Source organism: Neopelma chrysocephalum, unplaced genomic scaffold (genome assembly GCF_003984885.1).
Source record: "Neopelma chrysocephalum unplaced genomic scaffold, ASM398488v2 Primary Assembly neopelma1_96936, whole genome shotgun sequence".
Taxonomy (NCBI): Eukaryota; Metazoa; Chordata; class Aves; order Passeriformes; family Pipridae; genus Neopelma; species Neopelma chrysocephalum.
The window spans coordinates 2,208,943-2,231,646 of NW_020925579.1; the positions used below are offsets into that span (position 1 = coordinate 2,208,943).

At 38.7% G+C, this 22,704-nt stretch overlaps 1 protein-coding gene across 2 annotated transcripts in view; it reads left to right on the plus strand.

Moving 5' to 3' along the window:
• Positions 1-22,156, plus strand: part of NTRK2 (neurotrophic receptor tyrosine kinase 2) — a 207,372-nt gene extending 185,216 nt beyond the window's left edge. For both annotated transcript variants that reach the window (XM_027670767.1, XM_027670768.1), the window contains 2 exons: positions 15,815-15,973; positions 16,828-22,156. In XM_027670767.1, coding sequence (XP_027526568.1) covers positions 15,815-15,973; positions 16,828-17,013 — 345 coding nt within the window. In that variant the 3' untranslated portion in view covers positions 17,014-22,156. The remainder of the gene's footprint in view (positions 1-15,814; positions 15,974-16,827) is intronic.
• The last annotated feature ends 548 nt before the right edge of the window (positions 22,157-22,704 follow it).

Here is a 22,704-nt window from a genome sequence, read left to right on the forward strand (position 1 = left end):
AACTGGAAAGTCCTTGACTCAGGGTAAGCACTACTTGGCAACAACTAAAACATCAGTGTGTTATCAACATTATTCTCATATTAAATCCAAAACAAAGCACTGTACTAGATAGTAAGAAGAAAATTAACTCTATCAGAGCTGAAACCAGGACAGAGTCAGAGACTGTTAGATGGATTGATTCTGTTGTGATACGGTCATGCTGAAATATTTAATCTCTAGAAGGAAAGCATTCTAAGTACCTTAATAGGACATTAACTGCTGGTATTTCAGATTTTGATTTTCTTTTAACAACTAATGGCCACTTTCTCCCATCATTTCACTTTCCCTGGAAAGAGTCTGCCTAGAGAAATTTCAGAAGGAGTTGCCTATTAATTAATCATTTTGTTGTTGCTTGCTTTTGTTTAGGCTGTAAGATAATCCATTCTCTTCCCAATATGTGTTTGATCCCTATAGTATATTTTAATGCTTTACCTGGGATCCAGTTGTTTTAAGACATGTTTCATTGATCTAGTGTGAAGCTTGTTTTTTTTGTTTTTTCTCCTGTGAATCTCTGTAAAATGTACCTTTCCTCAGTGCATATCTTGAGTATCTAAGTTGTATACAGAGCACTTTTGAGCAGGGGAGGAATTCCTCCTGGAAGTAATAATGGAAATAGTTTAGAAACCAGTGGTATTGCATTGAGGCACTCCTCATGCCCCTTCCAACCTCTCATGCCAAACTGTCCAGGGCTTGAAACACTCCGGGAATCCCCTGAATGTTGCATTCCTACATATTCAAGGAGGTACCACTGTCTGCAGGAAGATGCCTTCCAAAAGCATAATGTTCCCTTCCACCTCCCAGCCCTCCAGCAGCAGCCACTGCTGAGATTTTTCTGAACAGACCTCTGTAGGTCTTTGCTTCATTTCAGAACCCATTTAGAGGATGCACAATACTAAAAAGCATGCAGTAGAACGTGTAACCTAAATTGAGTATCAGTCACATTTTCTTTTTAATTATCTGAGTACATTTTGTGTTAAGTTTCCATTAAAACGGAAATCTTTCGGGAGCATCTGGCTGCTTTGTTTTGCTGGGAAACACCAACATTTTTCTTTTTGAAATTTCTTGCTCAAAACTGTGCTCAAAATTATGAGAAAATGGTGAGTAGTTTTGCCTGATACAGAATCAAAGGCATTTCAAAACATCAGTAATTCTCAAAAAGAAAAGCGCTTCTTTTTATGACCACAATGGTTTTGTTGAATGGAATAATAAGGGTACTGTAAGTAGCCTAGGTAGAAGTTCATTTAAATTTAAATTAGTTTGGATTTATTGGGAAAGAGAAGGTTCAGGGGAGACATTCTTAGTTCAGAAGTACGAGGGGAACTTTCCTATTGCCTTGTTGATTCCTTATTCTGCTTATCCCGTCCTCTCATTCTTCTGCTTCTGATTCTTCTGAGCCACAATGTATTAGCATGATAGTCAAAAGTTGTTGTGATTCTTCTGTTAGTCAGTCCTTAGACTAAATACAACCATTTCTTCCTATACAGAGATTAATTCTTCTCTCTTCTTCTTTGTATTGGCAATACAGAACAAAAGGATTTAGGCTCAGTTGCACATAGACTGCTTCTTGATACCATTGCACAGTATAAAAATATTATCCATTATTTCAGAATAGTGAAGATGATTGAATTCTAGAACCAGCATCTCACCTCATGCTTATAGAAATTTGGGGCCAGTCTGTGTGCTGTGGTTCTAGCTTTCATTTAAATTAGAGCATTTTTCTCTTTCTTTGTTTACATAATGCTGTTATTATCACAATTAATATGAACAGTGATCATATAGCGTTAACATAAAATAATAATTTTAAATACATTTAAATCTTGAAAATAAAAACCATAAGATTTTCCCACTATATATTATATAATTCATAAAATTAATTATTCAGAGATGAATTTGTGGAAAATACATTGTTGTGTTTGGCATCCATCTCAGTGCTAATAATCAGCAGAAGGTGTATAGTATTGCTTCCCTTGCTCTCCATCTGGGAGCATCATGAGCAACTGGCATGGCATGCCCTTGATGTGGTCCCACAGAGATTTAATTTTACCCTTGGTGCTAAATCATGATAGCAGAATGCAAGCCTTGGACACAAATAATAAAGGTATTTACAAATGCCTTACTTGACTGTAGTGTATTTTAGCTCAGGCTTCTCAGAGAACTAGGACATGGATAGTAATGGGAAAGGCTCATTAGCCCAGTGTTGGACATTCCAGAAGAGATTCCTGGTTCAAATGCACAATAACCAAAATCTGTAGTTCTGCTGCAAGACAGAATGTACATGCATTAACTGTTTTGGAGGGAACAACAATTACATTTGTTCCTATGGTGGCAGACATAACCTATATAAATTTGGGACCAGTCTGTGTGCTGTGGTTCTTTCCCCAAACTTTTGCCTGAGTTTCACCTAGAGAGAGCCCAGAGGCTTGCCCTGACTCCATGACTCAGTGGAAAGCCCAATTTCTGGTAGTGGCAGCTGAAAAGCACAGTTTCATCAGGGCTTTTTGACAGCTGCTCACAACCTGTGAAATACCCTAGAAGCCAGGGGAAGTTGCCTTGCCTACTGCCAGTAAGGGCCCATGGGGTCTGGCAAGGCAGTGCAAAGCTGTCTCTGTGTTCTCTTACAGAAGGTAGCAGTTCTGCCTTTATTCCCTCTTTAATTCCTTCCCCATCTCTCACAGACGAAAAGCAAATGAGCAAAGACACTGCAGTTTTGTGTCCTCCATGATGGAGAGGTGAAATTATAGTTACTATTGTTTTTCTGAGTATTGTATTCTTTTCAGCAGTGTTCATTCTGAATATTATATTCCTTTTCCTGAAGTAGAAAAGAGTTGAGGTTTCTTGTAACTTGGCAGTGTTCTGACCGTAGGATATCTTATACAGGAGGGTCTTAATGTTACTGGATATTTACTGAAATAACTGAAAGGCACATGTAGGATTAGAGCTGCAAGAGTCTTTCCAGGCTTCAGCCCATCCATAAGAGGACCAATTGCAATAAGAGCTTTATGTGGACCATAGTGCCACTGATGGCTGCTTGTGTGCTTGCTTATTGGAGATGCTTTGCAATAGAAAGCAGGCTGGGTGGTCATACATTCCTGCATGTCCTGGTTTATGGTTGTGACCATTTTGCTTTTTTCCCATCTCCTTTTCACCCTCTGTGCTTTTCCCATACCCACACCTTCTCTTCTCTTCTATTGATATTCATCTTGATTCCTTTCCCTGTTTGACAGGGTGAGGGTGTCATGTTGTTGCTTCATTTAGTAGATGCTTCTTCATTAAAGTGCTCCTGTTGAGCATAAAGAGGCCCTTACTTGAGCAAGTGCATCAGGGGGAGTAACCCATGTTAGATTCATTTAACAAGGAGCATTCTCCCCTGCTTTCTCTAGAACCAAGACAGCCTTGGAAGAAATAACTTCCTTGTGCTGTTATTGTGTCCTCCTGCCATAGGAGGACATGGACTCTGGACAGCTGTCTGACCTTAAAGAGCAAGAATTTGGGTTGCATTTCGTTCAGGAATTGTCATACTTAATTCCTGTCTGATAGAAGCACATTCTGGATTGGCTTACATATGATATTCACTGTTATCTCTTCAAAACAGGCAAAGAAATTACATGGAACTTTATTTCTGCCTTTCAAATGGCTAACTTCCACCTGACTGTTTCCTTAGCTCAACAGTTTTCACAGAAAACTGGAGCCATGTCTTGCTTCCCACCAAAGATGACGTATTGACCATAACAGTGAGATCTCAGTAAGACCTAAGCACCTTTACCAAATACACTGCAGTGCATTTATTATCATACTATGAACGTATATATATATAGTTTTATATGTATATACAGTAACATGTCAAGATTAAGTGGCATACATTTTGTGATGGAGTCTTCATGATCTTGAATTAATCCAGTTCCTTCACTACCTAGTTCAAGGTTCTCAGCAACAGAGCACCCAGACACTCATACAGCAGTGACTATGTAAAGTGTTCAGAAGAACTGAAAAGAAAATTAAACAAGATAAATACACAGTTCAGCAACTTGGAGGATATTAATTTACATGTATTCACATGTAATTACCATACTAGAAAGGCAGCCTCCTTTGTCAGGACTATTACCTAGTCAGTGATAAACTCACTGCTAAAAATTAACATGTCATAAAATAAACACTCATTTAGGATGTCCTGGAAGGCTGGATTAATCATACAGAACGGGTCTTGCACAGTATGGTGGGTTTTCAAGCTCAAAATCATTATGGTAGGAAGAAGATTCTTTCAGGGGAGAACTTAGTGTTGCATCTGCTTTTCATTAACAGAAGTCTCTTAGTTCAATGACTGAAGTGTCTTGAAGGAGAACTGCTATCTAGCAGAGAGAAAAGGAAAATAAAATGGGGCTGTAGCCAAGATGTGAGGTCAAGGCTAATGAGAACCTCAGATGGATACAAGATCAAGACATTTTCAGCAGAAATAACCACAGAGGTCAGGATGCAGGGTTAGATGAAGATGGTGGCCTAATACACAGAAAGAATAAATAGATTTCCTTGCAAGAAAGCAAAGAAAATTATATACTCAGGCCTGAAGCACATAATATTTTAATAAGAACATTGAGTGCATATGGTAATACTCTGTGTGGATCATCCTAAATGTGCTCAAAGAGTATTATAAAGTAGCATGACTTTCAAAGGAAATGCAGGCTTTATGAAACAATATTTCAAAAGTTTTCAGCTGAAGCAGATGAAAAATATTCTGAAGTACACAGATTCACAAACAGTATTAGGGCTTTATTAACCCACTATGATATAAAAAAGTGACACTGCAGCTGCTATGGAGAAGCCATTTGTAATTTTTTACAAGTGGCTAGAAAAAGTGTTACTGTTATCCATCGCATGTACTGCAAGTGTGCGTAGGAGCCTTGTGTAGACTAGGACTTCATTGATCTAGGCATTATACAAGCATAGGTCAAAATACTAGTGCCAGCCTAACTGAAATATGACTTGGTTGAGTACCAGATTTCTCAGAGATTGATTTGGGAATCCTATCCCAAAGTATTCCCCCAGTCCAAAAAACTGGGGCTATAGACAATCTCAGAAACCCCCCCAAAAATTTGAAATATGTTGTCTTAACCACATGGGACATGCATTTCCCACTTGGCATATTTTGACTGTCTCCAAGACCTCTTAAGTCTTGGCAACTCTGTAGCCTGGGAATACTGTGTGTAAGGTTTATATTGAAGATCATACAGTTGACCCTCAGTTCCTACAACAGACATCTCAAAAAATTAGATTATTTGTCGGAACTACTTTGGTGTAAAACTGTAGCCTGTTTTTGTTTAAAAAATGGGTTCTAACCTTTGAGCTCTTAGTTTTACTGCAGATCCTACTTTTATTTGAGCAGTGAAACTAAAATTATGTTTATGTATTTATTTTGAATTAATTAGAGAAGTGCAGCAAGTAGAGGACTCCATGTTTAATAGGATTCTTATTTGTCCAGAGAGAAGGTTGACCATGCATGAGGAAGGAACCACTTCAATGCTGCATGGTTATAGTAAGGATTAGCTTCATCCTAGGAAAAGGTGGAAGATTTTCCAGAATGCTCCCTTGGGGCACTGAAAAATGTGAGGGGAAAACACCAAATGCTACTACTGGCATTTGGTGAAGGATGTGAGGAGTACATTGCACAATCCATGGTGTGGAAATTCATATATGTTAAATCTTCAGAGAGCCCTTACCTGAAATGTAGCAGTGCTGATGAAGACCTAAATCCTTTCAAAGATCACTCTGATCTTCCTCTGTTCCCCAGGATCACCTAGTAATAAGAAAGTTCAACAGGCTTTGTCAGAAAGCCAAACTTTACCCTGCCATTAGGGAATGGATACACCCAGGGAAATTTTGGGGGTCATTTCTTACTAGATTAACACCTTCTGCCAATGCTTGCATGTCAGGGTTATCCGGCCTCATTTTGTGGGCAGAAGGTAAGATGCTACAGCACCACAGGCAGAGTTTATACACTGGGGCTCTCGTATCCACGAACAACATTTTAAGCATGGCTTAAGGAATAATTCAATATATGAATATGATAAGAATTTAGGATTTTGCAAGCACCATAGGAATGAGAAATCTTTTCTTTTCCCCCCAGTAATAGCAGTAACTGGTACTTTTAATGATCATATTGCGTATTGTTTGATGGATGCCTCATTTCAGAGCAAATGCCTGTTTCAACTCATAGCATGATGTTGTGGCACAAATAAGGAGACAAAACCTAGACTTAATGGAGGGAAAACAACAGAGAATTTTTTCTGTTCTATTTTAGTGAAACTTTTCTCTTGTATTTTCCAGTTTATGTAAACAAATTATGGCCCAGAGAAAGTGCACAGCAGAAAACATCATCAAGACTGCAGAAGAGAAGGAAAATGAGCACAAGGACCTTGTCAGTGCTTTGTTGATTAGCATCTGGGGGAAAAGGGGACAAACTGTCTTAAAAAATTCAAAGTACTGGAACATCTGAGACATTTCAACTAAAAATTGTGGTGCTCCCATGTGGTATACATTATAAAAGCATGTTTGTGACTCACAAGGGAGAAGAAAAGCTACAAACCAAGCTCTGTTGCTCTCCTCTTCCCCTGTGATGTAATTTGACATACTACATTAACCTACAGTAAATTTGAAAAAAATGTGGATTTCAGTAAAGTATGGGGAAAAGTTGTGATCTTTAGTACCTGAGAAATAGCTTTCAGATTATTAGGAATAGATATTTCCCAGTGAACACAAGCTGCCTTATGTGGAGTGATATTGGGCTTTCAGAGTCTATGCTCAAGTGACTGCAACTCGTTGATATTGACTGTGCTATTCAGCTAGCACATCACATTACGCCTTAAACAGCCATCTAAAAAGCAAAAGAAGTTAGAATTTCAGCTGTGATACAGACTTGTAGAGGAAAGGTTATTTTGTAAAATTTTCTTGGCACTGGTAGCCCGGACTACTTGTGATTAATATAAAAGTGGAATTTGATATATTGTGAACCACTTTGAAAATCAGAAAGTGCAATTCATTAATTCACTGCAAAGTTATTTGCTGACTTGCTGTTGACTTGGACAGATTAGATGATCGTCCTGGAGCCTGTGAGGATTTTGACATAAGTAATTCCAACTGCTTGTCTACTGGTACTTAATACCTTTCTTCATCTGCTGGTACAACCAGCAAACACTGAGGTGTGGCAACAGTGGTAAGGTACAAGTGATACAGTGACAACTTTTTGTAAGGACTTCACAAACACAGGACTTCCTATGAGCTCAATATTCTGAGTTGTAAGTTGTGCCACTGGAGTGATCAGTAACTATATCCTATGGCATAACTTGGTATGGCAAATTGGTAGAATACAAAGTGTTTTTAAAAGGAGAGGCCATCTGATTCAACATGCCAAATCTTCTCTGGCTTATAGTAATCTCATCTCCCTGCTTTTTTCACTAAATTCCTGAATCCCATTGTGCCGGTTTAAAAGTTAACCAGCAAGGGAAAATGAACTCAATTCAAAAGAGAGATTTATAAGTCAGAATAACAATTTATTAAAATAATGCAATAAGTACAATTATACAGACAGACAATTGGTTTTAACCCACAAAACCCAAATGTATAACCCAGCACCCTGAGGTATGAACAAAAGTGGTGTACCTTGGCCCACCCCCGAGTCCAAAGCAAAGGGAGAGGGGATAAACCTGCTGGTGGGAGAGCTGCTGCAGTCTGGTCAGAAGTGGTAATTGCAGTCCAGTTGAGGGTGGTGGTCTCAGTCTGGTTGAAGGCGGTGGTCTGCAGTCTAGTTGAAGGCAGTGGTCTGCAGTCTTCCTCTGGATCCCATGAGAGGTGGCAAGGTTCTGAAACTCCCAGTTATATATTCTCCAGTTCAGGCGGGAGTGCTCAGTCCCTCCCTCAGAGCGGGGAATTCCATAAAAGGGTATGAGGACAGGAACATCCCCCCACCTCACAGGCCTTCACTGACAACAGTTTCTGGGGCATGGCATGGAAGGCTATAGAATACACAGTTTTGGGTTACACCCATCCAGTGATGAATTGGTCCCAGCCGTTCTAACCAGGACACCCATCTTCAGAAATTTATCTAGATGTACACTGAATTCACTGAAATACACTGTTCAAAGTGCCTTTCCTTCCATTTTGCCACAGCATACCTCCCTTTCTTTTAGCTTAGATTGCTGTTTATTATTTAACACTGGAAAATGTTATCCTTTTGAAGTAAAATAAATTATATTTTAAAGGAATAGACTTTTTTTTTTCATTTATACACACTTCGTCCTGGGAGACCAAAGAGCTGTAATCCATTACTTTTCAGTGCTGCAGATTTCTACTCGGTTAACTTTCCTTCTGTCCCTCTGTGTGATAGGAGACACTTCTCTCAATCAGAGATGTGAATCACGTCACCTCCTTTGTAGCACTCATCTGAGCTTACCTCCAGGGCACTTCATCTTTCTTTCTTGGAAGAGTAAACGACCTGTAGTGCAATAACTACTACAGTTTATTAATTATCCTGTATATTTGGCTAGCCCAAACTGATGCTGTGTTAAACAGTAGGCACTGCTTCTATATCCATTCAGCTTACCATTTTAAAATCTTTGGAGGATGCCAAATTGTAAGATGCATTAGGTCATTCACTTATTTTGATTCTATGTGGTATCTCCCCTTTATTCCAACCTTTTGCCAGAATTGTTTCTAGCCCTCCATAAGCATTGCTGAGAGGTTTAGTAAGGACTTCGTATTGCAATATGTGGCCCTTCTGTACAGGAGCATAGGAATAGCTTCTCCAAAAAGACCCTTCTAGTCCGGAGTCCTGTCACTGTGAGAAACCAGTGCCTGTGAAATAGTATGGAAACAGGTTAAGCATAAATTAATATTTCCCTGAAGTGCTCTGTCAACCTCCAGCATTCTGCAACTCAGGAGCTTCCTGGGCCAGAGATGGTATCTTCATGTTTGATAGTCCTTGTCATATTTCATCCTCCATCCATTTGTTTAATCACTTTTTGATCCCTGATAATCTTTGAGGGTTTGACAGTACCTTATGGCAGTGAGTTCCACACGGAACTGTATATTATGTGACAGGGTGCCTCTTTTTGTTATTTATGAACTGCCATTTACAAATTTTATTTGGTATCTTCTGGTTCTTGTGTTATGTGGATGTCTGAGTAATTGGTCTTTCTTCATCTTCTCCATACTGCTCATGGTTTCATAGAGGCTAATGAGAAGAATTTTATCTCCATGACACAAAATTAACATACAATATTGAACTGATGTTGTGCAATTGAAGAGAGAATTTATGGTTGTAATTAATGTTGTTCTAGACAATGTTACACTTTTCTGAAAAAAACACTGGTAGAATTAATTAAGAACTTTAGACATAAGCCCCTTTTAAATGCAATGAACTAAAGCAGGGTTAAAAGTGAAAGGAAAGGACACATTTTTAGCTATTGGCTAATAATCTGCCTTATTTTATAATTCAGTAACCTCATGTGTTGGAGTGGTATGGCTTATTATGACTGTGAAAATAACATATTGCTTTTCTACAAGTAGGCATGCAGGACTGATGTTTTAAGAGAAGACATTGACTTTGTCTGGAAGGCCAGGGCATGAAAGAAATGAAAATAACAATTATTGATTTCTTTTTTTTCTTGTGCTGAGAGAAACATTTGGCAGCTTTTATGAGGGGGAAAGAGCAGATGTTTAGCAAGAGAGGAGAGGTTTTCAGTTTTAGCAATAAGACATGATAATTTTCTCAGAGAACATTCCTTTGCAGTCTTATCATCCTGAGATGGGGAAACAAGTCAGAAGACCAAAATATAAATAGTGAAAAGTACCCTAAAATGCCATTATCTTGCAAGTATACTGGATGCTTTTTTTGGAGGGGGGGTGAACAAGTGATTGGAAAGGTACAGCTTGGTTCCAGTTTGACAAAATTATCTAGTTGTGTTAAAGAGATTGAGTATATACTTGTCACATGACTTTTAATTGAAACATATGCTGAACTACTTTGCTGCTTTCAAGTCCACCATCCTGAATTGCAAAAGGTCTGTGAACAACAGGGCTCTGGAGAGATACACCAGTCAAGCCAGACAGGACATTCATTTGGTTGTTCTCTGTAAGAGAGCATCTCCATTTGCTAACAATCATCAGACAACAAGGCCTTGGATTCCCATGGCCACTGGGCAATAGAAGTTGGAGGAGTGACCATGGCAGGTATAGACAGGTGTATTTTTAATGGGCAGAAAGTGAACAAACTTTAACAAACTCTAAAATTATATGCCCTGCTTCAAGACTAAGATGTAGTCCTCCTGTGACAACCCTAGAAGCTAAATGTTTGCAAATATATCAAAACAGTGTTCAAGGCCAGCTTCTCTCACACCTTTCAAAGACCGAAATTCATTAAAAAGGTGGCTGCTGAAAGTGGTGACAAGTGGAATGACCTTGTATTGTTGAAACTGCAACATTTCATACGTGGCACAGTGTGGTGGTTTTTCCTTGGAAGAGGAAGCTTCGTTGGTGAACATCATAGTTCACTAGCCAGGCATAGCAGTCTCCTCTTTGTGGATTGTTTACACAATGCAGAGTCTAATTCACCAGGCTTTATGGTTTAGATTCTAGACCAATATTGCTAGTAAAAGCAGCTAGTGAACATAATACAAGGCTATAGCTGGGCTAGGGTGTCCTTGCTTTCATAGACTGACATTTGGAAATAAGTGCTTATGTCTGTACTTCTGTAGCAGTACAATTCTAAATAAAAATGAACTATGGTATTATATGGTATTATGGTAATAATGCAGCTGCTTTCAGATAAGCATCAAGAAAATCTACCCTAACTTGTATACATAAAGTGGTCATTTTTACAGCTACAGTATGGATTTTAAAGTGATACCATATTAAGTAAAAACTTAGTGCTTTAAACCCTGTCATAACCTTAGCTAGACTGAACATAAAGGTGTTATTTACCTATAACTGTAGTCTGCTTAGCACACAACCATTTGAAATTTATGTGTATCAAGCAGCACTGCAATTACAGTGTGCATAGCAGGGACTTTATACTGCAGAATGCTGGTGATATCTGAGAGCTGTGTAATAACTTGCATTTCTTAAAGAAAATGTGGAAGGCATCCTTGTGAAGCACTCAAAACCTTTAAACTTTGGTCAGTGCAGTCATGTTTTCATTCATTGGTGCTTCTTGGAAAACCCCTTGTAGCCTTGCTGAGAGTATGGCAACAACAGCAAAAAGGCACCCCACCTCTCTTCACTGCAGTTATGGCACAACCCTGGGTGCTTGGACTCATCAGATAAGGATAAAAGAAGCTCTCAACAGACTGGCAGTTTGTTTCAGGCATCGTGCAAACAGTTGTGTCAAGTTCCAAGCTTCAGTTCTAAAAGCTCTAAAGTATGTGCTTCATTTTAAATGTACAACTAGCACAGCCCTTAATGTTTTTCTTAGCTGAATGTTGACTCAGTAACCACTGATTTTTAATAGAGAAGGAAATGTGCATTTAGAAGAAGTGCCTTTGACCCTGACATGTGCTTTTGATGGGACTGAACTGAAATGGAAGGTGCTCTTAGATCACAGGTAGATTCACAGCCTGCCACAGGTGATGCTCAGTGTTGCACAGATATCGTGTTTCATTGCAATGCCATCTGTCAAGAAGAGCACCCTGTGTAATACTTCTCTTGATACTTTGAAAGGCAATAAATTCTATCTTCAAAGAGATGCTGAGGTGTTGGAAGTAACTTTCTGTAAGATGATTGATGCTAGCAATGATAAAGATGGAGAGACCTCAGGACTTCTCAGTCCTGGTCAAATCCTCTGTCCAATGAAGTCCCATGCCTTTGGGGACAGAAATGGACACCAGTCCAGGCAAGATCATGTGGGAAGAAAACCAAAGAGCCCTGTGGCTTGTGCTTCTCTGTATTCTCAGTATCAACACTAGCAAGTCAGTCTTGCTATGACTGCAAAGAGAGACAGCTAGGTGTGTTATGTTACAGATCAGTTCATCACAGAGCCATTATTTGGTGGCAGTTTATCATCATCACTCTAGAAATGTATTGTTCATTTTCCTGACTGGCATCAGAAACTCAGCAGAGAGTCCTACCAAAAATACATAGTGGATCTATAGTGAGGAACCATGGGAAAAGAGTGGTTGGGGGTTTTTTAAATACTTTTTCAAAATCTCTTGATTTAAGATATGACAAATAAGAAAAAATAGAGACACATATTTTATTGTCTGTAGTTTCCATTAATTTTTAAAGGAATGAGTCAAAGAAATTGATGAACAGAACCAATAGCAGAGGTTATATGATGAGCAGATCTAAGAGGTGCTTTAATAATTGATGAGACCAAAAGGTTCTCATCACTAACCATCTTTTAATGGCACTTGCCCTTTATCTGGGTGTATGTGACTGCATGTTTCTAAGGGACTGACTTTTCTGACTTTCTAATGAAATACCTCACAAGACAGGGGTAAAAGTGGTAGTTTGAAAGTGTTTGGTTGCCATGTCAGTTTAGGTGGAAAAGTGAATGTTTGTTTGCATCTCAGCGTGTTGGTGTGTTCAGTCTCTCCACATCATTGAGGGACATCTCAGTCAAAGTTGATGAAAACTACTGAAGCATAGGAGCTTTAGAGCCACTCTGTCTGCCAGAGGGATAAACTATAACACAGACAAAAATGGGCCAAATTGAGAAAAGTACCTAAAAATTTTTATCTGTTCTCTGCCTATGAAGTGCATAGGAACTGGGTCCCCTTTTTAATGGCTGTGAACCCTGAATTCAGCAACCTGAATTGAGACAGAAACAAATCCACAATGTAGCCAGGAACTGAAATCAGGAGCCTTCCCTTTCATTCAGCAACCAGTCAAAAAATACTCCTCCGTCACTCATATGACATCTCACGTGGAAGGAGGAGAAGAGCCTAGATCAAGGGAAACCAGTTAATGTAATCTTTTTGGATTTCAGTAAAGCTTTCAATACTGTCTCTCCCAGGATACTTCTTGACAAAATGTCCAGCACACAGCTGGATAAACACATCATGTGGTGGGTGACCAATTGGCTCATTGGTCAAGCACAGAGGGTAACAGTGAATGGCGTAACATCAGACTGGTGACCTGTCACTATTGAGGTTCCATAGGACTCCATCTTAGGCCCAGTGCTCTTCCACATCTTCATAAATGACTTGAATGCAGGACTGGAAGGGACACTAAGTAAGTTTGCAGATGACACAAAACTCGAAGGAGCTGTTGACTCCCTCAAAGGCAGGGAGGCCCTGCAGAGAGACCTCGACAAATGAGAGGACTGGGCAATCACCAACCAGATGGAAAGTGCTGGATTCTGCACCTGGGATGGGGCAACCCTGGAAGTACCTACAAACTGGAGTTCTGGTCGATGGCAAGTTGAATATGAGTCAGCAGTGCCCTGGCAGCCAGGAGGGCCAACCGTGTCCTGGGGGGCATCAGGCACAGCATCGCCAACCGGTCAAGGGAGGGGATTATCCCTCTCTGCTCTGCACTGGTGCAGCCTCACCTGGAATATTGTGTGCAGTTTTGGGCACCACAATAGAAGAAAGATATTAAGCTCTTAGAGAGTATCCAAAGGAGGGAAACAAAGGTTGTGAATGGCCTTAAGGGGAAGCCATGTGAGGAGCGGCTGAGGTCACTTGGTGTGTTCAGCCTGGAGAAGAGGAGACTGCGGGGAGACCTCACTGCAGTTACAACTTCCTTGTGAGGGGAAGAAGAGGGACAGGCACTGATCTCTTCTCTGTGGTGACCAGGGACAGGACCCAAGGGAATGGCCTGAAGTTGTGTCAGGGGAGGTTTAGGTTGGATATTAGAAAAAGGTTCTCCACCCAGAGGGTGGTTGGGCACTGGAACAGGCTCCTCAGGGAAGTGGTCACAGCGTCGAGCCTGGCAGAGTTCAAGAAGTGTTTGGATGATACTCTTGGGCACATGCTGTGACTCTTCAAAATGGTCCTGTGCAGGGCTAAGGATTAGACTTGCTGATCCTTGTGTGTCCCTTCCAACTCAGCGTATTCTGGGATTCTGTGAAGTCTATGAATGTTTTAGCATGACTTTCTGGTTCTGTGAAGTCAGTAGTAAGCATGGACTTGTGGCCATGCACAGGACAGGGTTGAGCTCTCAGAGCCATAGCTGCATTCAGTATGCTGTGCTAACACTGAGTTATTGGCAAATAACTGGAAATGGATGTTCTGTGTGATTTAAAAATAATGGGAACCCTGACTGAACTTCCGTTGTATTTTTCTTCCATTTGTTGTTTCAACATGAGAACAAGGAGGGCATTATTTATACAACAAATGTAATGGCCCACAAAGAGAAATGATATTTTGAATTGACAGAATTCTGAAAGTGCAAATATGATTTCATAACTAAATACAATTTCAGACAGGAAAGTGAGTTAATCAAGATTAGATGTCCTTGAAAAAGCTTTCTTTTTTTTTTTTTAATTTTCCTTGGAAGTATTCTCAGCTGTCATGATGCAAAAGTAATTAGCATATCTGTATATCTATATCAGAATATCTCAGCAGTTGAGACCCCTGGTGGCCTAGTGGTTAGCATGCAGGACTCTCACTGCTGCAACCCGGGTTCGATTCCTCGGTCTCCCGGGTAGATGGAACCCGTTAGCCCTGTGAGGCCATCCATCTATGAGAAGGACACTCTAAACAAACCTACGTCCTGAGGACCTCACTGCCATTGTCCAAGCTTGCTTGGCCCCGGCAGATGAACCTTAGGATTAAAGGGTGGGCTCAGTTCAGCGCAGGCTGTGTCTCACCTAAAAAATCCATTGCGCAGGCTGGAAAGGTAAAAAGACCTTTCCCCAGATCTTCATTCGTGAAGACTGGCCATTAATCTCAGCAGTTACACTATTTTAAAAGAACTTGAGTAGATTTATTTAATGATGTGACCCAGTCATAATGGTACATACCAGGAACAATAAATTTTTTAGGAGCTGAAAATAAGCAATTTTTTAAAATTTACATTAAGGTTAGGAAACCTAAGTTTAAGGACATGTAGCATTCTGGGAAAATTAAAAATGTTCTAAAAACCTTCAGAAAGGCCTTCATTCAGTGAAGGTCCCATTCAACATGACTTGATTTTGGGAAGAGTTCATGTCTTACACATTGTTTATTATCAAGGGAATATTTCCAAAGGACTATTAAAAAAAAAAAAAGCTGTATTGTACTGCGTAGTTAATGAGGAACAAAATAATTTGATGCATTAACTGTGGAACTTATCAACAGAAAATAGCATTGCTTTATTCAGTCAAAATTAGGATATTAAACCATGTAAATCCAGTCCTACCATGCCTTGCAGTGAGACCGCTGTGTTTTCATGGATTTTTGTCAATGTCACCGAGTTTCTAGGAGAATCATGCAGTGTAGATTTCATTTAATGAATCTTTTTTAGTTTCTTGAGTTTAAAATGGAGAGTAAAACTGGTCTAATTTAAAATAGGTTGGTAGTGTAATATAGAGCTTCCTGTTCCTTGGGCAGGATGTGCCAAGTAAACACTGAAGATTAGTTTGAACTTTAGAAACGTCTTTTGAGATTTTGAGAAACCTATCGTGGTAATGATTGTTGCTGGGGGAGAAGAGTTTGGACCATGAATCCCCAGTTCTTTAAAGGTCCTTGAAGGAAATGTTACCATATGGGAAAAAAAGAAACCATGGATTCTCCTTATTTAGTGTCTTGACACTTCCTTGTGAGGCTCTGATGAAACTATTTCTGACTCTTTCATTTGTTTTTCTCAGGTTGGGGGTCACACCATGCTGCCCATTCGTTGGATGCCTCCAGAGAGTATAATGTACAGGAAATTCACCACAGAAAGTGATGTCTGGAGCCTGGGAGTTGTATTATGGGAAATCTTTACTTACGGCAAACAGCCATGGTATCAGCTCTCAAACAACGAGGTGTGTGTAATACATTCTCAAACTGCATTAGGAAAGCTGTCATGGTAACTGGTGGTGTTGCTTTTCTGGAGAAGGGACAGCAACAAATTTATTCAGTAAAGGCAAATACTATTATCAGGTATTGTCATGAATCACGTGATCGAATTTCTTCCTTTTCACCCATTTCTCTCTTGAGTGGATGGAAGTAGTGTCCAAGTAGAGTGTCCAAGTAGGACTAGAATAGTTGGAATTTAGGTTTTTCCTTTGTATAGGATAGAGTCTGATCTGGGTATTGAGAAAGGCATGAAAAGGACATGAGGCAATGAAAAGAACCTTAGCTATCTCCTTAACAGTCGTATCATACACGATAGTGTTGCAGAGTCATTGTCCATAACCATTCTTGAATAGATTGAAGCAATCTAGATATCTGTTGATTTCCAGGCAGTCACAAGTAATCTCCTTCCAGAGATTAGCTATGGTGATACTCATAAGTTTAAAGAGGGAGGGAGAGAAGGAGAGACATTGATGCTCTGTGTGAGCAGGTTGAAAATTTAGCCTCCTTCTGAGATGAGATGAGGTTGATAGATGGATACAGAGAGAAGGTATGGGATTAATTCCTAGCTATCGTGTGAAAGGGGCAACATGGGTGAACCTAATATGAGAAAAACTATTTCTCCTTGACCACTTGCATTCAGTTATTTTTTCAGATTGCATAGTGTTGCTCATGAATCTACCTAGAAATGCAGCCCTTGACAGAGCAGGCTGTATGACCACCACCACTGAGACTGCTGTAGTGATTAAAGTTAACTCTTGCATGGATGAACTCCACGTAGTTGGCACAGCTGTGCTGATCCTTTCCTTGTGATTTCTTGTAGGTGATTGAGTGCATCACTCAGGGCCGAGTCCTGCAGCGACCTCGCACATGCCCAAAGGAAGTGTATGACTTGATGCTGGGCTGTTGGCAACGGGAGCCTCACATGAGGCTCAATATCAAAGAAATCCATTCCCTCCTTCAGAACTTGGCCAAGGCATCTCCAGTCTACTTGGATATTTTAGGCTAAAGTCTCCTAGCATTTCTTCTTCTGAGCTGCAGGAATGAATGTGTTCGACTGCCGCTGAACTCCATTAAAATGTGTTCTTAACTTTGACAGTATTAATGACAAAGTTGCGGAGAAGCTTTCAAAGGGCAAGCAATGTGCACTTCTCCATATGTAGACACAATATTGACTTTTTAGACATTACTGAGATGTATCTTCTCTCTCTCTCAGTTTCTATCTCTTTTTTTCCTTCTCTTCTGTCTTTCTAATCAATTTGGCTTCTGCATTATTGTAACTCTGCATAGACAAAGGCCTTAAAAACCTGATCTGTTATATCAGCAGACTCTTCAGTTTGCCCACCACAACTGACAATGCCTTGTTGTATTCATGCCTTTGATGTGGATGAAAAAAAGGGAAAAATATATTTGACTAAAACTTTGTGATTTCTGCAGTACAGCTACTGGGAGTTTCTGTGGATTCACCTCATTTTTTTGCTTTGGCCTGTGGGTGGAAAAAGAAGACTGGTGTTCTCTACATGAAGAATGTTCTTTGCAGAGATAAAGCCAGAAGACATTCTTGTGTGATACACTGTCTGGAGGAACTTGAGAATCAGGTGGCATTCAACCCTACAAGAAAACACTGAAATGATTTGATAGAAGGCAAGAGGGGATCTAGCAATTTCACTGAAGAGTCTTTCTGAGGACTAAAAGGATTGTTTAAGGAGGTGCTTTGCCAGCACCATTCGTTGCCAGAATCAAGTAAAATGAAAAAAGATGCTGCCTGCACTGCACACAGTTGTGTTACAACACGATAAACTAAACACATGCCCTTATTTTGTCTACTGCTAGGATAATGTCATGCCACTGGTGTAAAAATGTTCTCCAGGTACTCTTTTTTAGTAAAGGCTGAAGCTAGACTTAGTTATGTACAGTATTAATTTCATGATCACATGCTGAAACTAAGGATTTTGATAAGATAGGATGAGCTATAGATGCTGAGGCAGATATATCTTACACTATGCTTGTCCAGCAGCATATTCCTTCCTTCCTTAATCCCTTTCTTTTTTTTTCACCGTGCAATTAAAACTGTGCATGGTCTTTGTCAATTAGTGCCCTTTGTGCAGAAGCGATCACTCATCTTGTAGTACACACTAGTAGGCATAGCAAACTCATAACAATATTTCATTAGTAGGGGCTAATGGAGGACATTAGCCATGTTAAAATGCCTTTACAATGTTACAGATACTATAAGCTGATATAACATGAATAATCTAAAGCACGGAGATCACTGGTTATGTTTGAGACATAGCAGGGGATAAAGATCTCTAGAGAAAACAAATTACTCTGTTCTTATGGCTTGCTATTCAGAGTGCAAATATTCTGAGCTCAGCACCATGTTTGTATCGGTACTATTGCTGTCATAACCAACATCCACACTTTATTAAATAATTTATTTTTGTTTGGGTTGGCATTGTATATGTACAACATTTGCATGGCCACTGTGTTGATGACAGCTGCATGGGCATACTTGTTGTTTTTCAAACTAGAAGTTGACAATTTGAAATTTAGAGTTAGGATTATTTTTAATATAAATTCTTACAAATGAAAACCTACCTTAGCTATTCCTCAAGACTTTTGCTTCCCTCTGTGAGGGGGCATTATTGCAAAAAAGTGATCTTTCTTTCCATTTTCTCTTTTTATTATTTCTTATTGATATGAGCCAGATCAAAATAGTTCATCTTCGTGTTGGGGATATTTTATTTAATAAATTAAGCATTTTATTTTTGTAAGTGTTCCCATAGAACATTTAATATATAATTTGCTTGCATGTATTATTTATTGAGGCACTTCAAGTTTTTCCTTCAGAAGCTTTTAGAGCTAGCTTATAAAGATTCTGAACATTTTCAGAAGAAAACAGTTCACTGGACACTGATGAAGTTTTACCCTTCTCAATGTCATTGAAAAGGCAGCATTGCAAATAAACATGACAGTGTAACTATAAAGCCATACTCAGTATTTCTTTAATAAACTAGATGTTATTTCTTAACATTACTGAACTGGAAACACATAAAAAGCCAGAGGAAGATTCCTACAAAATGGGCCTTAAGATTTTATCTAGACTATCTTGGAAGTTCTCACAGAAAACTAGATAAAGACTGAGCATCCACTGAAACCCATTCTCTTGAAAATATGAATGTTGTGTTTTAAAGGAATTTGAAAATTATTTTCAAAATAACAGTGGTGGAAAAGAAAGATACCAGAGTCCTCTCTTACTGTGCAGTGGGAGGAGGATGCAGGTGGTGGAGAGGGCTGCTAAGTTTCTACCTGCGTATTCTGTCTTAGTTTCTTTTGAGCTGAAGAAAAAGGCATCTGAGATGATGCTTCTACTGGACAACAGGCTCCAGCCCAAAAGCAAGCACGTGTGTTTTGCAAGATTTGAAAGAATGTATACCAAAAATAACCACAAAACCCTGAAAATGTATTTAGTGGCATCTTCTTTTTGATTTACTAGTGAGAATAAATTTTAGAGTCATTTCAGAGAATAAATAGTATTAAAAAGCATTGTGCAATAACATAGCAGTATGTTAAACTTCTAAAGGACCAAATGTTCTACAGAGCCACCAGTATGGTTAACCTTGACCTATATCCTTAATGTTCTTTATAGTGCATAAAATGTATAATCACAGTAAAAAGCTATAAACTGTAGCTATACGTAGTTTGCATTTGTTCATGAAAAGGTGGGTAAATGTAGCAGAATGAGCAGAGAAGAGGAAGAAATATGTTGAAATCTAAATGAAGGGTGAGTGTATGTGCATATTCATCATGCTTGCACTGTCAGGTAAATCATGTACACAGTAAATATGACAATCAGGCTCATTTAAAAAGTCTTTCTGGACTGTGTTATGAACTGATCATATATATAATATATATAATATATCTGTGTTTGCATATGGCATATATATATACACACACATAGCATATACATGTATGCCTATGTCTGTTGTATTTTATTTATATATGTGCAGACATGCATGCACATTATGTATGGGCTGTGTGTATATGTATAAATTTACATACACCTATGTTATTACAAATTATGATTAGAGTGCTATTAATAAATTGATAAAGTCTGCGGAGCAACCAAATTTTTTTCTTTTGATATTTCTTTTTCTATGTTTGTAAGAATCAACTTTCTAACTGGTGTGCAGCAGAGGCAGTGCTAGAATGTCAGAGATCCAACAACGAGCACTTTTCTTCCCCAGATGATTGCATAAAAACATTTCTTCCATTCCCATCTCACTTGTTGATTTCTCACAATGAAATGAACAGACAAGCTTCCAAGCTCAGAAAACAAAGTTTGTTTTACTGTCATTTCTGGGTTTGTGCTACTCTTGTTTTATTTCCTAGAATAACAGTGCAGCTTCATTGGCATTTTATACTTATCTTCAGTATAAATATTCCACGAATGAACTGGACTATTCAAACTGCAGCATGACTTGTAGAAGGAGAACACCAACATTCAGGATCAATAACAGTAGAATTCACCGCACTCTGTCCTTCACTCTCAATAGATCCACGGAACTTAGAAGTGGCCATAGAGAACAGATAACTGTAAAGCAACAGCACCCTATGATGCCTGATGGACTGTACCCTCTTTAAAAGGACTGCATTCATTTTGACCTATAAAACAATATATGTATATATTGTCTACAGTTTAATAAGTAATTTCTTATTTTTCTCTTCTTTCTTTTTTGTCCTTTCTTGTTATTTATTACTTTTTTTACTTCTCTTTTTCTGACCTTCCTTTTCTCCTTCTTTCCTTGTTTTATATTTTCCTTTCTCTCTTTCACTCTCTTTCTCTCACTGTGCCCTCTCCACCTTTATAAGAGATTATGGTTGATATAGACTTTTACAAAACACTTTAAAAAGAAATGAAATAACCCAATAAAATTATTAGATCACTGGATGACTAAGCTATAATGCATATATACTAGAACAAGTCCACGTTTAGTTTGTTGCAGCCTGTAACTGAATTTCAAATACTGCTATAAAACATGAGGAAGAGGAATGGGGAGGGACTGGGAAGCAAGGTCAGGATTTCTAGGTTTTGATAGCACAGGAAGTTGTATTTTCATGTTGTGAGGGCTGGGATAAGCCACTGCTGCTTTGAACAAAAGGTCCTTTAGAGCCTTAGTTTAAACACCTTTATTTGTATGGAGTGGGGAGATGTGCTACATTCATCACAAATATGAAGCAAAAAAAAAAAAAAGCTACACGTTGCAGGGAAAACACTGTGAAATTCACAATGGTAACCAAGTGACTATTCTGCCATCTTTTTAACATATGTCTCAGGAGAAGAAATGGGAAATGATGAGTGTGTAATTTTTCTGTCTATGCATTCTGGACAAGGTCTGTGGGGATTTTTTTGTTTGCTTGCACAAGGTTCTGAGTGATAACCGGCTGATGTTTTATAAACAGTGAATACTTCAAGCAAGGATTGTAAAAGCTGCTAGTAGTGAGGCCGTTGTTTGCAATATGTGAGAAAACAGAGAACAAATCAAATCTTTCCAGAGGCCTAATTCTTGCAGCCTATGTGTATCTTTCTGTAACTTAAAGAAAAGCAGCTAAGAATATTTTATATACAAGTAATTTAATTCAACATTGATGTTTAATTGAATCACCAACAGAGAGAGAATCAATTAATTATGAAATATTTGTCCCAGCCCTGCTCTCCACCTATACTTTATGTATATATATTTCTAGATATCACTCTCTTTGTCACTTAAAGTAAAGAGGAAGATATCTACATACAAATACAAATCTCTATATTGTCACCAAACTGTGACCTGGTGTGTAGAGCTATCTTTCTCCTTTTTTTTTCCTTTTTTTTATTTAATGTGATGTCTCCGTGGAAATATTTAGTGGTTCTTGTTTTGCAGTTTGTTACGAGTAGTCATTGCTTTAAAACTTTCATTGCATCTTGGCTGATTTCAAAGTGATGCCTAGGTATCAGTGTTAAAAGTTTTGTTTGTGAATCATGTGATCAGCTTCTCTCAACATGACATGGAAAGTCTCTTGTATTACAGTGTATTTAATAAAAATGATGTCTGACAATAAACAGTGTCATCCAAAAGAAAGATAAAATGGTTACTTTAAAACACTAAAAATTTCATAAAGTGTTGTGTGCTATTTTCCGTTGTTTGCATGGCTTTGTTTACCTCCATTCTTTTTAAAAAGGATGAGATTAAGGAAAAGTTTGGTATGCTTATAAAGGTGGCATGTTAGCCCTGTAAAGAAGAAAAAGGTCGCTGAAATCGTGATTCATGAAGGAGGAGACCCATAGTAATAGAGCAAAGGAACAGTCAATCTGATGGCAGTCTCATTTTTTTTAGTCCTTGTTTTCCAACTGAAGATCCGATTTGATTGCTTATTCATTTGGGCAGCTGGCAGCAAAACCCAGTTTATCTTCTAGCAGAAGCAGGCCTTCAGGTATTTTCTGACTCTTTCCTAAAAGTATCCCTCAAACCACAGCCACGTTAAAAATGTAGTTTGTTCTTTTTAACTCATGTCAATCTAGAATAAATATATTCTGAACAAATATATATAATAGCATTAAATCCAAGTCCTTAAAGAACATAATTAGGATTCATAACGTGGAGTATTTAGGCATTCATGGGGAGGTTCAACAACCTGATTAAAGATCCCTCCACAAGCT